The sequence below is a fragment of the Salarias fasciatus genome, chromosome 11, assembly GCF_902148845.1.
Source record: "Salarias fasciatus chromosome 11, fSalaFa1.1, whole genome shotgun sequence".
Classification (NCBI taxonomy): Eukaryota; Metazoa; Chordata; class Actinopteri; order Blenniiformes; family Blenniidae; genus Salarias; species Salarias fasciatus.
Window position 1 is genome coordinate 12,153,776 of NC_043755.1, and position 14,099 is coordinate 12,167,874.

Genomic DNA, 14,099 nt, shown 5'->3' on the forward strand with positions numbered 1-14,099 from the left:
TCTGCTTTCATGAGCGACCAAGCCACGCCCCTTTAATTGTGCACGCTGAGAGCCTCCGAGTCCTACAGCATCCTACATGTTTAGCTGTTTACGGTGGATGTTCAGCAGACAGTGGATATATACGAGGTTAGCGGGCCGGCCTCTGCGTTGCGAACTCTCCTCTGCCTGGGCGAGCGGCCGTGCACTCTGGCTGCGCGCACACTTTGATTGACAACACGAGAATGCGGAAGCTCGAAATCTATTGGCTGATGCTGACCGGCGCTTTTTCGGATAACATGGGGGTCTATGAGACGAAGGCGGGGCTCATAAACAAATTTTTATATTGCTTTATGCTAATATTATATTGTAGTATCGAACCAGACTGACATATTTAAGCTCTGTTGAAAAATGATACATACGTTGGAAACGAACGGAAACTCCAGACACGAGCTTTAAGTCTTAAAGGGCAATTATCAATACAGAAGACACACTGATCTTGACATACATTGACAGCTTTCATTCTGTGATGGCTATGTCAGCAGTCACATTTTTATATCTTCAATTTGTTCAAATAAATAAATATCTGAATGTTGAATTCAAGATAAAAGTGAACAGTGATTAGTTAGAAAAAAATAAAACAACTAACCTCCACAGTTTTTCATTTGTAAGTAAAATGTAATTAACATAAAATTAGAGATAATATTTGATGATAAATTTGAAATATCTCCCACTCTCATGGCACATAGAGGGTATTGAGCTGTGTTTTGAAATATTACTTGGGAAATATATGCTCCGATGATTGTTTAGTGCTTCTCTATTGTATATTTGAGGAAGAAGAGCAGTGCCATGGCAGTGTTGGAATTGGTGCGATAGAAATAATAACTGAATAAAACCTGCCCCTTGACAAAATGTCACTTATATGCAAATAGTATTTACTGTGAAAACTGTTTGAGCATTAAAAAAAAATCACTTTAGAATAACTTTGATTTAAAATTTTTCTTAAATCTGATTACTGATCAAAACACGTGACAGATGAGGATGAACGTTATGCAGTAAACTAAATGTTTATTTACAAAAAGCAAACAGCAAACCCAGCTTGATTCACCTTTCATGACTGACAGGAACGTCTCAGTGGGGTTTGTCTTTAAGCGTCCTTCTTACTACTGTACTTTAATTTCTTGACCAAGCCGTCTCCTGGGATTAATCCACTTTCAAGGTTTGCTTAACAGGATTAAACTGGAGAGTCCCTGAAAACCTGCCTCGAGATGCACTCAGCCTTCCAATTTTATTTTGTGTGCTCACGATACGTAGACAAATGCCTCATCATTTTGAAATTGGGGGGCACTTCCATCTCCTACACAATTGGCAATTTGTTGCTGCCAAATTGTGGGGATAAGAAAATGTCTTTTTTTTCCTCTATTAGAGATGGTGTGTGCTGTTTTTGTAGCCTGGGGTGGTCTACAGATAAACAACCACTCTTCTCTAAAGGACTTTGAGAGCGCGAGGCCAAGGACTCTGCTGGGAAGAGTTAGTCCTCCTCATGCCAAATTACTGGGGTCATAATGATGTGCGTATGGAAATGCAATGATCTCTAAGAGAGGATTTAGACATTACTGTAGGTTCATCCACTGCCTGACAAACTATCTCAAATTATCATAATTTTCCATGAAAGCAGAGCTTCATCTTTCTGTAAGATGACACATTTTCAGTTACCTTCAAGGGCAAGACCTCCTTGTTGATGGAGAAGAAAGAAGCCATGGCTTTGGTCCATGATGCGAGTCCGGCCACGTTGCCACACACCCTCTTCGCTGTTTCGATGTTGTAGTCAGGCATCTCAAAATAAGGCTGCAGCAGCTCCACCATCTCCTCATTAATTGTGTCTTTGGGGAATTGCTTCAAGAGAAAAGGAGAGGCAGGAGACAGGGGGTTGAGAGGTTGAGCGGTGAATTGTTTCAGTCCATGCAAAACACGCATAATTACCACAGGGGTAACATTCTTACATCAACAACGTGGCCAAAACTACAGGAGATTATTAGAAAACAAGCAGAGAACTGACAGGTGTGCAGTGAGAGATGAGGGGATGCAAACAGAGGAGCAGGTGAGGCATGCGTTCATATAATTACTCGCAGCTTGGCGTCTTCACATATACATGCAATTATTTGACACTTTTAAGACTGGTTGTGGAATGCGGATCACCAGCTGAACGTGTCTGATCTACACTTTTTCTCCATGAATGTAATCCTGGTCAATGTACCTGCAAGCTGCCCAGAAAGTTTCCAGCAGTCATAAGTTTCAGCGACTCCTGCCACGAGGGAGTGATGCAGTTCTTCTCCGGGTCAACTCTGACCGCGTTGACCCGCCTCTGGAAAAGCAGCAGGACGCAGTCCATGATCCGCATGATGAGGTGTGGTGGCCGGCCGAGCGTTCGAACTGTAGCGATGTCAGACGGCTTTATTGTCTGTGGAGGGAAAGGCAGGGGAAACACAAGAAAGAAACGTTTGAACCGGCTCAGTATGAACTGAATTCAGCAACGATGCCTTTCTGTTGCACGTTTCAGGTTGGCGCCATGCGACAAGAAAAACTGACATTATGAAATCTTTTATCTAAGCCACACTGTGGCATCGTGGTTGGAATTTTTGCATAAGTTCAAGAATATTCCTCATTTCAGTCCAGGAAAAGATGCAGAAAGAAAAAGTGGTTAGAAAGCCAGAAAAGCGGATGAACACAGGATAAGCTACAGGATTAACAAAAAGACAAACAGAGAGAGAGTGGATCAGTTGAGAACAAAGAATAAGCTTCACTCATTCATGTTTTCTCTGGAGAGGTTTATACTGTAAAGGCAACTGAGCTAAATGTAAAAGTATAGTGTGTGTTCAGGGAAAAAAAAACGTTTAAGTACTGACAAGAAGGAGCAAAGGGAAAAGAAATATCTGCAAATCGTACAGAATGAGAAGAGTTCAGCAGAAGGGGACATAGATTTACCTCCAGGGATTGATTAAAATGAAAGACAGACAGCGGGGAAGTTCAGAAGCTGTCCTCCTGAGAATTGTTCATCAGGCCCCCTGCCTGCTCGTCTCCTCTTTCCTTCTTTTTTCTCCTCTTCCTTCCTGGCTCTATTTCCACTCAGCTAAAGTCCAGCGTGACCAACGTACAGTCTGGCTTATTGTGCAATTTCACTTGTTCCAGTCCAGGATTTATCATTATTTCTCTCAGCGTCATGTAAAAATAAACAACTGGATGCTTTTGCATACAGGAGATATTTCATGGATCAGAAAAACAGAAAAAGCATGAATTTCTATCTTATTAACTATAAAGTTTGTGCAGGATTCTGTGCAAGGCAACCACTCCCAAGCCCACTAACTTTATTACAATCGCATTAATACATTATTAACAGGATGTCATCAAATTCCTCATCCAATATTGTTCAGCATTCAACATACAGCAACATTATGGAAAAGAGGCCTATTAAACTCCTTCTGTTTTTCACCTGCTATCAATTAACAAACTTTGTGAATGAGTGACAAATGAGCGCTATCACTTTTATAACAGGTGTCGGATGAATCATTTTTTTTATTATAATGGACTTGATAAATCCACAATCGAGATGCAGGGACATTAATGACGGCAGATTGCCCAGGGACAGTTCTCAGGGAAATTCAAGGTTTCTATATGCAGCAGTAACATTAAAAAAAAAAAATCTAATCAGACATATGCCGCAGGAGATCTACTGTAAATGCAACCATTGACCCAGGAGGATATCTTTAATTACAATGCGCCTCGAGGTCTGAGACCTCCACGCTAACTTTAGACACACCAGTCAAGAGAGGCTGCAGGCGCAGCTCTCCAGCAGCTTCACACAGCGAGTCACCGAGGCTCTGTGGTGCTTTGAAGCAACAGTCAAAGTGTGGGAGAAAAAAACCCACTGGTGCAAATCCGGCCACACGCTGAAGTAAGTATATTGCTGTAACATGCAGTGTACGGACACTTTTCTGTACACTTAAGCTTAATTGAGGGGCAAAATTATACCGTCAGAAGTAACACATTTGAAGAAGAGAATACAGGAGGAGTGACGCTAAATCAGAGACAGTGTTTATTCACACCACACACAGGAATTCATTGTTTGGTTCCTTCTTTCCCAAAGTCAGATCATTAAGAGCTGGGAATATTCACACTTCAAGCAGAATCTACCATTGGACAAAACACTTTTAATATATACTTACTCCAAAAAAAAAAAAAAAAAAAAAGAATTAAGTGGCTCAACAATTTGGCATTAAATGAGATAAATTGTCCTAAATATATGAACCTTCTCTGTGGAGACAGACTGTCAGTGTTTCACTGGTGTTTTTATGTTGCAAGATGGCTGTTTATCAATCCTTTACCTGCAGCGCAGCTTCTGCCTCCTGAAGAGCTGGACGTGCAGCTTCCAGTTTCTCTTCAGCAATGGCTTTGTCGGCTGAAATGCTGTCAACGATGGCTTGGGCTTTGTCCTTCACCTTTTGCACCTCGACCTTGACTCGCTCGGCAGCCTGAGCTTTGACGGTCACGACCTTCAACACCTGTGAATAGGCAAAAAAATAAAAAATTAAATAAACCGGGTGATTTAAACTTTTGTTTTCTGCATTATCAACTAAAGATGGTTCACAAATAGGATATATGTGCTTACAAAGAAATCAGTTCTAGATCGATAGTTAAGCATCAACTGTGCTCCAGTCCTCATCCGTAAGATAGAAACTCAAAGCCTACCATGTCAGCCTTGTCGTTCGCCACCTGCAGCTCCTTCTCTTTGACCTCCAACTCTTTGCTAAGAGCTGCTACAGACTCCGATGCCTCTTTCAGCTTTTGAAGGCCAGTAATCATTCTGAAAACAACAACACTGTTTTTGAAAGCAAACTGGCAAAGTAAGGTACAACTGAAGCATCTCTACAGCTTCCTAAAACACTGACAGTCTGAGATGTGTACTTGAATCTGTCCCTGGGATCCTGCTTGCTCCAAATTAATACTGTGGCATTTTGCATACTATTTGGAAAAAACTAATAAGCTTTGAGCGGCAACACTGGAATATAACGATGAAAAGCTGATAATAAAAAGTAAGACTTGTTTGTTCCTGGAACAAATATTTCAGTCCTGTGAGTTGACTCACCTGTTGGCCATAGTCTGCACCTCTGACCTCTTTTCCTTGTAAATGGCCTTGTAGCCCTGAATGAAGGACAGGTAGGACTTGGGTGTGACGTGGGTGGAGCGCCGGTATCTACATTTAAAACCGAGTGTCAGTGCGTCTGTTTAAATTTTACTTTTGACCAAATGGGAAGGAATTTTTTAGCATTTATTCCTTGTAATTTGCACGGTTTAATGAAGTGCTGTACCTCTGGAAGTAGTCGACACACTTCTCTGCTACGCCGTCCTGAAAGGAGCCCATGCACTGGACTACTTCACGTTTCACCTGGGGTGAGCACTCAATGTCATAGAGCGACAGAAAATGCTCTGAAACTGAAAGAAAAAAAAACATTTTGAAAATAGCAAAAATAACTGGAGGAAAACAAACACTTCATACAGGTTATTGAATTCACAGAATGCCAACTTGCTGCTGGCAAAATAAAAATGTACCTAAATCTAAGTGATTGCTTCACATTATGAAAATGACGAAGATCCTGATTTAGGCTTTAGGTCATATTTTTGCTTGTACCTGCGACGAGCGCATCCTTCGGCCAGCGGCTGAACCAGTCCATGGTGCAGCCGGATATGAGCGCCGGGAACTTCAGCGCTCGGTTGCGGAACTTTTCTCCGACCGGCGAGAAGCACAAAACGACGTGGAGGTTGTGCCGCACTCTGGACATGAAGTACTCGTAGAGATTCTCGTTGGTCGGGGGTCGTCTGGGAAACTCCCGCTTCATGACGGGAGTCAGGTCGCTGAGGATCTCGTCGATCTCGTCCCGAGCGAAGAGGTTGGACACCTGCAGACAAAAGCACAAACATCTTACTTTAAACAACATCAAAGGAGCACTTTCTGACCTCTGAACTTCACTCTTAAACAAAATTACTGAATCTTAAAGTGATCTAGAATCTAATTTTAGGAAGGTGAGGAGAGCTTTGCTCTATTGCCAAGAGATGCTCCTCCATGTTGTGGATGTAGGCATATTAAAGGTACAGGAAGCAGCTGAGTCGCTCATAAATTCAAAAGCAATTTATATTACTTGTTCCCTTGGCAGCGAGTCTCTGGAAATGAGTCAATACAGGAGATGTCTTCTCACCCTTCATATTCAATGCTGCGGTTGCAACATTCTGAATAAGCTGGAATTTATTCATAAACCTGCATTTTAAGTCTAGAATAGCATGTGACAGACTAGCAAAGAAACCATACATGAGACGACATAAAAAGTATACAAAAAAAGAGGAAAATTAATTAGAAGATTATAATATAAAAAAAAAAAAGAATGTATAATAAGAAGGGCCAGTTAAAATTTGAACTTATTTTTCCTTGCAGAAAGTTGAATCTTTCAGAAATGAAAGATTTTGATACACATGAAACTTCTTTCCATCAGCTGACATGGAGACTGTGCATTATGTTGGGACAGCTGTGTCCTCGGGACAGACACTGGACCCCGAGTGGCTCCCAGCGTTATGTGAACACCTAGTATGGCAGCAATTACATCGGTGTGTGAATGTCTGAATGGGCAAATGTGACATATGATGTAAAAACAGTGAGAACTTTTAAGCGCTAGAATGAACTATATAAATAAAGCACATTTATAGTCCATTTGCTGAAATTTGAGGTGAATTGCCCCTTGCAATGACCTTAGCATTATCATTCTGGAAGTGACTTTCGAAAATGGGCATACTTCATGAAAGGATGACCTTGTTCAACAACATTACTTAGGAAGACGGTTACATAGAAATGGTTTGGTGGAACAAAGAGGCTGAAGTGTGACGAGAATATGTGGAGCGGCCTGTTGCATCAGCAGCAGCCTGAACAACTGGCTCAAGGCGGCGGAGATTCATTTGGGAAAATTGTAATGGCTATGATGCAAATGTTGCAGCACAAATTAAGACTCATCTGACCAGGCGGTGCTGTTCCAAACTTCTGGTAAGCACTTCTGGCAAACCTGTTCCTGTTTTTGTGACAAGAGCAGTGTTGTTGTCTGCTGCTGTTGCCATCTGTCTCTGGATGTATTCTGTGCTTCCATCTGGCCCACCGTTTTGACGTCACGCGCTGTCCTTCAAATCATTAAATGTTGGATTAATGATTCAGTGAATCTACATAACCTTGTGATTACCCAGCAGCACCGCTTTTCAGACTTCTCTGGTCTCAAGAGGAACATTTTTAGACTCAGGTTAATCCTAATGAAAGCAAAAAAACAGTTCGTCACACCAACGCGTCATCGTAAATCATTGCATGGGCTTTTTTTTTTTTTTTGAAGACGTGGGACCTATAAATCACCGACAAATCAGCGGTCATTCATACCTATGGGTACTTTAAGAATTACTAATTCACCTCAGGTGCACGTTTTTAGAGTCTGCGAGGAAACCTGGAGAAAATCAATGCATAGTAGGAACATGCAAACCTAACATGAAAAGCCCCATCTCAAACCCAACCAAAGATTTGCCACTGTGCAGTGAGAGTGCCAACCGCGTTGCTTCTCCTGTGTGTGAACCGCTGACCTCGCCCGACGAGAGGACGTTGTTCATGTACTCGAGGAAAGACTCGTCTTTGATTTCGTTGTCAGTGAAGATGAAGCTGATGCCTTTCCCATGCTGGCCGGCCGTTCGGTACAGACCCTTCAGGTCATCCATCAGGTTGGCCGTGTTGTACGAGCTACGAAGCAAGAGAAAGCACAGCAGAAATCAGTTAGAACCAGATGCAGTGAGACGCATTTTAGAGGTGGCTGCTTCCTCCAGAGGCAGCTGTGAAGCCAAGATATAAGACCAAGCACATGACGCTCATTAATATTAACAGCAAACACTAAAACCTGTTCATGGAAAATATGATTAAAAAAACCATAGGAAATGATAATGATAAATACTCATGGGGGTGAGAAAGAAAAACAGTTTGCAAAAATGGGCAGAGAAGCCAGAATGAGACTTGCGCAATGGTGTCGACAAAGTGCAGGAAGGAGTCAGCTGAAGCAAATGACAGTAAGAGAAAAAGGAGCCTTTCTTAGTTTTCTTTTATTTTTTTTTAAGTGAGTCTCCAAGAGCAACAGCATTATTTTTCACAAAGAATATTCAGCTGAAGAAGGGCCTGAGCTGCCAAGATAACTCACAGTAAAAATCAGTCCGATCCCATTTTGTTCTGAACGCATTCTGTCCCTGATATTAAATCATCTGACTGCTGGTCCTGAACTGTGAAGATTCAATCAAACGGGAGAACTCAGACACACTCGTCCTCATGTTCAGTAAACAAGAATCATGATGATTTTCAGCTTTCACTTATTTATATAGCGATTAACTGTTTGGCACCCTCTTGATCATTTTAAGACGGTGATAATAAGTAACAGAAAACATTTGAATATTCTCTCTTGGGCTAGGAATTGAACTTGTTAATTTTGATTAATTCATCACAGAACAAATAATGCATCACAAAATTACTGTTTTTAATCATGCCTAATTTTTTACACAGAACATTTCTAAGTGCACCTCGCAAAGCTCCCTCCAGTTCCCAGTGTATTGATCACACACTGATGCAGCTGATGCATGAAACACTAAACTCCCCGGTGGAAAGCAGCTGAGAACAGTCGCAGGCTGACAGATGTGATTCCTGAAACAGATGAGACTGTCCCGTTTAGCCCAGAATGGATGGAAAGTTTTGGTTTGAAAAAGTGTTGGATGGAAGTGTGGATAAGCCATGCAGCGAAGAAGCTGCACATCATTGCAGAAATATACGGACTTGGTTTTATGCCAGTACTTGAGATGAAGGTTAGCAATAGTTGACATTTGAATTGAGACAAACAGGTTTGATGTGAGTGTATTCATTGATTCATTAATCTACAGAATCCACTGGAGACCTGTGGCTATTATACCGTTGTTTAGAGTGTTCATGTGCGTGTGTGTGTACCGTGTGAGAGTGATCTGGAATATCTTGTATCCCGCGATGAAGGAGGCCAGCCTGGTCAGGCTTTGCTTGCCAGAACCCCCGACGCCCACCAGCAAGGCATTACCCCCTGGTGTCCGGATGATCCTCGACACCTGCACACATGGTCATACATACACACCAAATTCGGATAAAATGAAAGTATTTCTTCATGGAGAAATTCAAAAAGAGAGAAAAAAAAAAGTAAGGTTCAAAGGGAAAAAAAACACTTTTGTGCAAGTTTCTATGAGCAAGCAGCCATTCAAAGGCTGGGGAAATTATATTGTATAAAGAGAAAAGGGAACATTTTGGACTCAAAAGCTGCATAATGATGCCTCAAAGAGGCTTTGATAATCAAACCGCACTGGTGCAACAAAGTGAGGAGCAAATCAACGAGGACACAAATGGCACATTGTGAGTGGGAATGCGTACGCATGCTTGTCAAGGAAAATCATTGATAAGGAGGAGAAAAATGGAAAATATAAGGAAAAGACGATGGAAGAAGGAATGGAATGAATATAAGAACAAAATAGTCCAGGGGAAAAATGCAGCAGAAAAGTGGATTTAAAATAAAAGGCATCACTTGCATAATGTAAATGCCAAATAGTGAAAAGGTCATGTCAGCGGTCTACCATGATGTGAAAAAGAATCTCAGCTTTTAACACTTGAATTAGTAGATATAGAAAGAAAAAAACTGCAGCGCACCTTGACCAGATGTATCATAGCATCCTGAAAGAAGACCATGTCCATGCCTGTACCCCTGACACTCTCGTTGTAATGACTCAGGAACATGTTCAGGCGCTCTTTTAAACTCTCGAACGATTCGATGGACTCGTAAACTTTGGGCAAATCAAAGTCTGAATCTTCTGGCTCTTCCCCTGTGACATTTTTTGGAAAGATTTTACATTGAAATTTGTTGCAGAAATCCATGAGACAACTCCAAATAAACAAATAAAATCTTCAGCTGCCAACGAGTTTCTGGATTCAGCAGTACCTGTAGCTTCAGGGGCGTCTCGCAAGAAGTCAACAAAGTATCTCTCTACTCCATAATCCACAATGTTTTTGTGCTCCTCGCCGAGCTCCTCCTCCACCACCGAAGCCAGAGTCTGGTCGAACCATTCCACGTCATCCAGCATTGTGAATCGATCCGCTATCACACGCTTGCATTCATGTTTCCAGAGCGCCAGCAACACCTGCGGAGGAACTCTTGATGTTAAAGTTGAGACAACAGCTCTGTGACTGCAGGCAAAACAACGACTATCAATCACAGCTCACTATAACGGCCAGATACACCCTGGGTAGGACGCAGGTCTTCGCAGTTTTGCCATATATAGACTAAAGTCATCCAACTTTGCCTCAGCAGAGATGTTGTTTGCTGAGACTCTGGACAGCCCAAGGTCGAAGACATATTTCACTGTATTGAATTATTCAGCAAGGCCACAAACCAATGGGGAGTCGGCCACCTCAGTGAGAACTCAGATTGCGATGGCAGAATTTTAGATTTCCATTTTTTTAAACTCAATTCTTACAAACCAGAAATAGATTCTATCTGCCTTTAATGTTGCACACACACTTTGTCATACGACTGCATATCATCATGTACAATCATAACCACATAGGGAGGGTATTTTATCATTCTGTCAGGCTCTTGATAGTGTAGTGTGCTGCAGAGCGTTGTGGGATAGAGTGCCACTTCACTGTATATCTCGCTCTGCTTCTTCTGCATGAACGCCAACAGAAGACCGATGGGAATCAGATCACAGTACTGAAGTTATTAGATTATTATAAAACTAAGGCTAACACACTTAAAGTGTTGGATGAATGAAATTTTCAATGCTTTGACTGATACTGGTAAGAATTTAAGACTTATCTAATCCTATTTAATTCCGATTAAATATAGATTAGCATAAATCTGTCTTCAATTCGCAGCACATCGCTACAGTTCTTGTCTCCTTTTATTATTCACCTTGTAAAAATCATGCAGCAGAAACTGTCGCAAAGTTATTTTGCCCTTCAAATGACTCACTTTCTAAACTAAATGATCAAAAAAATCAGCACATGCATGCTTGCAATATTATTTTTAGCACAAATGCACCTGAGTCTCCTCACCTGGGAAGCACTGACCACCTCTGCGTTCGTGCTCAGCATGCCCTGCCAGACTCTGGACAGATCCCTCAGGTTGAAGATATAGTGGAACTTTGCAGGAGTTGGAAGCATTTTGGCTTTGGTCAGCTGCCAGAGGCGGCGAGTCAGAGACACCAGGCGACGCACTGTGCTCTGAACCTCCTCACTGAAACCACGGCGAGCGCAAAAATGACCCTCGCCAATCACACCTGTATGACAGGAATGGTAATACATCATCAGCACTTAAAGATAATGGCGTAAACTTATATGTATTATGCATTAATCATTTTATTGCTGTAGAAAAAAAACAAAGATGAAGGCCAAACACACTGTTCTACCCACCAAATATCTTGTCTATGGAAGCATTGGAGGGCAAAGTGCAGTTAAAGATGGAGAACTGCCGTTTGAGTCTCTGTGGAATGTCATTGCGTCCTCCTCCTGGATGAATCATAGCTGCCAGGAATTGAACATCTACAATATTTGTGAACTCTCCCGGTTTCTCCAGATTGAAAAAGCCATTCTGCTCCATCAGCTGCCTGACAATCTCATTTGTGACCTGCAACGGAGGGCAGAAATGCTGCCTTAATCTCAGTCTAAGTCAGGAAGAGGTTTATCTCACAATAACCAATATTATGGTTTACAAGTCTACAGAATTGTGAAATTGTTCAATAAATCTGACCCAAATATTTTCTTAATGATCTGTCAGAATAAAACAACTCCACCGTAAATATTAGAATAATCCCAAACCTGGTCTCCCCACTCATTAATGACAGGCATGTTGATATCATCTATAAAAATGGACATTTTCTTCCCAGCAGGGGGTCCGTAAGTGGTCCCCATCCTCTTGTCAACGTAACTCTCGACTGTCCTCTGAAAAATAAGAAAACAAGGGAAGCACAGAGGTGGGAATAAAACACACCTAAGAATGAACAAGACAAAAAAATAACAAGGAAGATGGAAAGGGAGATCATTTATGTTCCACAGAAATACAACCCAGTGTGACAACTTGATAAATGTGCAGCTCCTGAACCGACTGATGCAGCTTTACCTGGAACATGAGTGGAGTGGTGGCGGAGGAGAAATTGAGACTCTTTCCCATGTGGGTCTCAGTGTCGTATTTTGACATGTAGCTCTTGATGATGACAGTCTTTGCAGTTCCCTGCTCCCCAATCAGTAAAACAGCCTAAGAAGCAAGCATAAAAATGAAAATAAGAGTAGACTTCAGTTTCTTTTAAGACCGAAGCATAACCTAAAGTCAACCCCATAGTAACATTCCTGATTTGTAGCTTTCTGTGTCATTAAAATTCCTGGAAGGATTTAATACTATGAGATTTATTTACATGGTGCTGTGGCATTTATAATCCCTGAAAATGTTTGTGTTGTGTATAAATGTGTGTTTTTCGATGGATGGATGGATGGAAATTTGAAAAAGGAGGTGTACAAAGCTGACTTTCAAAAGAAATTTTGACTTCATTTCAACTGATTATTTGCAGATTTCGTGACAGATTATCTCCCATGTTGCATTTTTTCTTTGTTTGCCAAAATCCGATTTATCTGCTGTACCGCTCTCATTCATTTAATGACTCCCGACATAAACATGTCCGGCTCGCACGAAGGAAACAAGTAAACAACAAGCACATCCAGAAGATTGTTCTCTTGTAAACAGGGTCTAATGCAGGCAAAACGTCATTCCGATTACTCCTTGAGTAGTTGATCACCTGCAAAATGTACCCAAGCATACAATTTCGTACACTTTATGCAGGAGCTTCGTAAATCACATCCATAGTGTCTAAAGACAAACAGCAATCACAGGACGACCACTTCTGTACAGGCTGACTGTGAGCTGTAGATATAAGCTGTGAAAATAGATAATGTGATGCTAAATATTCCTGAAGTTCAAAAAATCTCTTGAGAGATGAGTTAAATCTGTAAACTGAGGGAATTATGAAGAACAAGAATGGATGAAGAAACACTGTGCTGCCCACAAATGAAGACACAAACATATAATGGATGTTGAGGTAACCTCACCTTTCCCTGCTTGGCGACAGTCTGAATCAGGAAGTCTGTTCTGACATTGTCGACATTGGGAACCAGGATGGAGCTGTACTCTGGGGTGAAATCAGACGGATAAACATATTCCTCTACTCTGGTGCTCCAGTGGACCCAGCGACCTGTTGAAAAACAAATGAATCGATTAAAAACATAAAGCACAACGTAGAAATTAATTCAGAGCAAAAGGTGATGCTCCAAAGTTACACACAAGAATAACAACTGCAACTGAGACTTGTCAAAAATATGCTTGTTTGTATTAAATCCAGATGTGACACCATCTGTATTAAAATGTATGCTCACCATCTGCGGTGACATGGTAGTCAAATATGGTGTCCTCGCTTTCGGGGGGAATGTCAGGCAGGTTCAGACAAATGCTGTCGTTGGCTCTCAGCCACATCTCCATCTTCCTCCGGTCGTCCAGTTCAAGTAAGGCTCCGATGCTCCACATCAGGGAAAAGACGTACAGCCGCTCCAGATACTCTCTCGATAACTCACCGCACTGCTCCTGCAGAGTAGCAAGCATTCATTATCGAGTACTTTGAGATATAATCGAACAACCCACCTTAAAAAAAAAAAAAAACTTCCAAAGTATACAAACTAGGTTGGAATTAATACTTTATAACTGTGCTGTTTTACACTGTTTTGGATCACAATGAAATACAGATGAAAAACCAATTTTGAGAAATAAAGTCATTTCAAGAGGCGTTCTTCTGTTTCTTCAATCAATAATTAAAGAACTAATTTCTTCAAAAATGAAGGACTGTCAAACAAAATGCTAAGGGCCAAAGACTGGTCCATTCCGCTGTGGGGGGTAACTTTTCATGTAATGTCATGGAAAAATTACCAAGATAATATAAACTTCAACCTTTCCATGCAGTTT

General features: G+C 41.4%; 1 protein-coding gene across 1 annotated transcript in view; it reads right to left on the minus strand.

The window, feature by feature from the left end:
- Positions 1 to 14,099, minus strand: part of dnah5 (dynein, axonemal, heavy chain 5) — a 76,091-nt gene that overhangs the window by 25,873 nt on the left and 36,119 nt on the right. Inside the window, exons 51-67 of the mRNA XM_030101949.1 lie at positions 13,520 to 13,724; positions 13,196 to 13,338; positions 12,216 to 12,350; positions 11,915 to 12,037; positions 11,510 to 11,723; positions 11,153 to 11,376; positions 10,038 to 10,236; positions 9,749 to 9,921; positions 9,029 to 9,159; positions 7,636 to 7,789; positions 5,663 to 5,930; positions 5,343 to 5,466; positions 5,120 to 5,227; positions 4,723 to 4,837; positions 4,359 to 4,535; positions 2,234 to 2,437; positions 1,693 to 1,872 (exon numbers count right to left, since the gene is read on the minus strand). Of these exons, the coding sequence (XP_029957809.1) occupies positions 1,693 to 1,872; positions 2,234 to 2,437; positions 4,359 to 4,535; positions 4,723 to 4,837; positions 5,120 to 5,227; positions 5,343 to 5,466; positions 5,663 to 5,930; positions 7,636 to 7,789; positions 9,029 to 9,159; positions 9,749 to 9,921; positions 10,038 to 10,236; positions 11,153 to 11,376; positions 11,510 to 11,723; positions 11,915 to 12,037; positions 12,216 to 12,350; positions 13,196 to 13,338; positions 13,520 to 13,724 (2,877 nt within the window). The remainder of the gene's footprint in view (positions 1 to 1,692; positions 1,873 to 2,233; positions 2,438 to 4,358; positions 4,536 to 4,722; positions 4,838 to 5,119; positions 5,228 to 5,342; positions 5,467 to 5,662; positions 5,931 to 7,635; positions 7,790 to 9,028; positions 9,160 to 9,748; positions 9,922 to 10,037; positions 10,237 to 11,152; positions 11,377 to 11,509; positions 11,724 to 11,914; positions 12,038 to 12,215; positions 12,351 to 13,195; positions 13,339 to 13,519; positions 13,725 to 14,099) is intronic.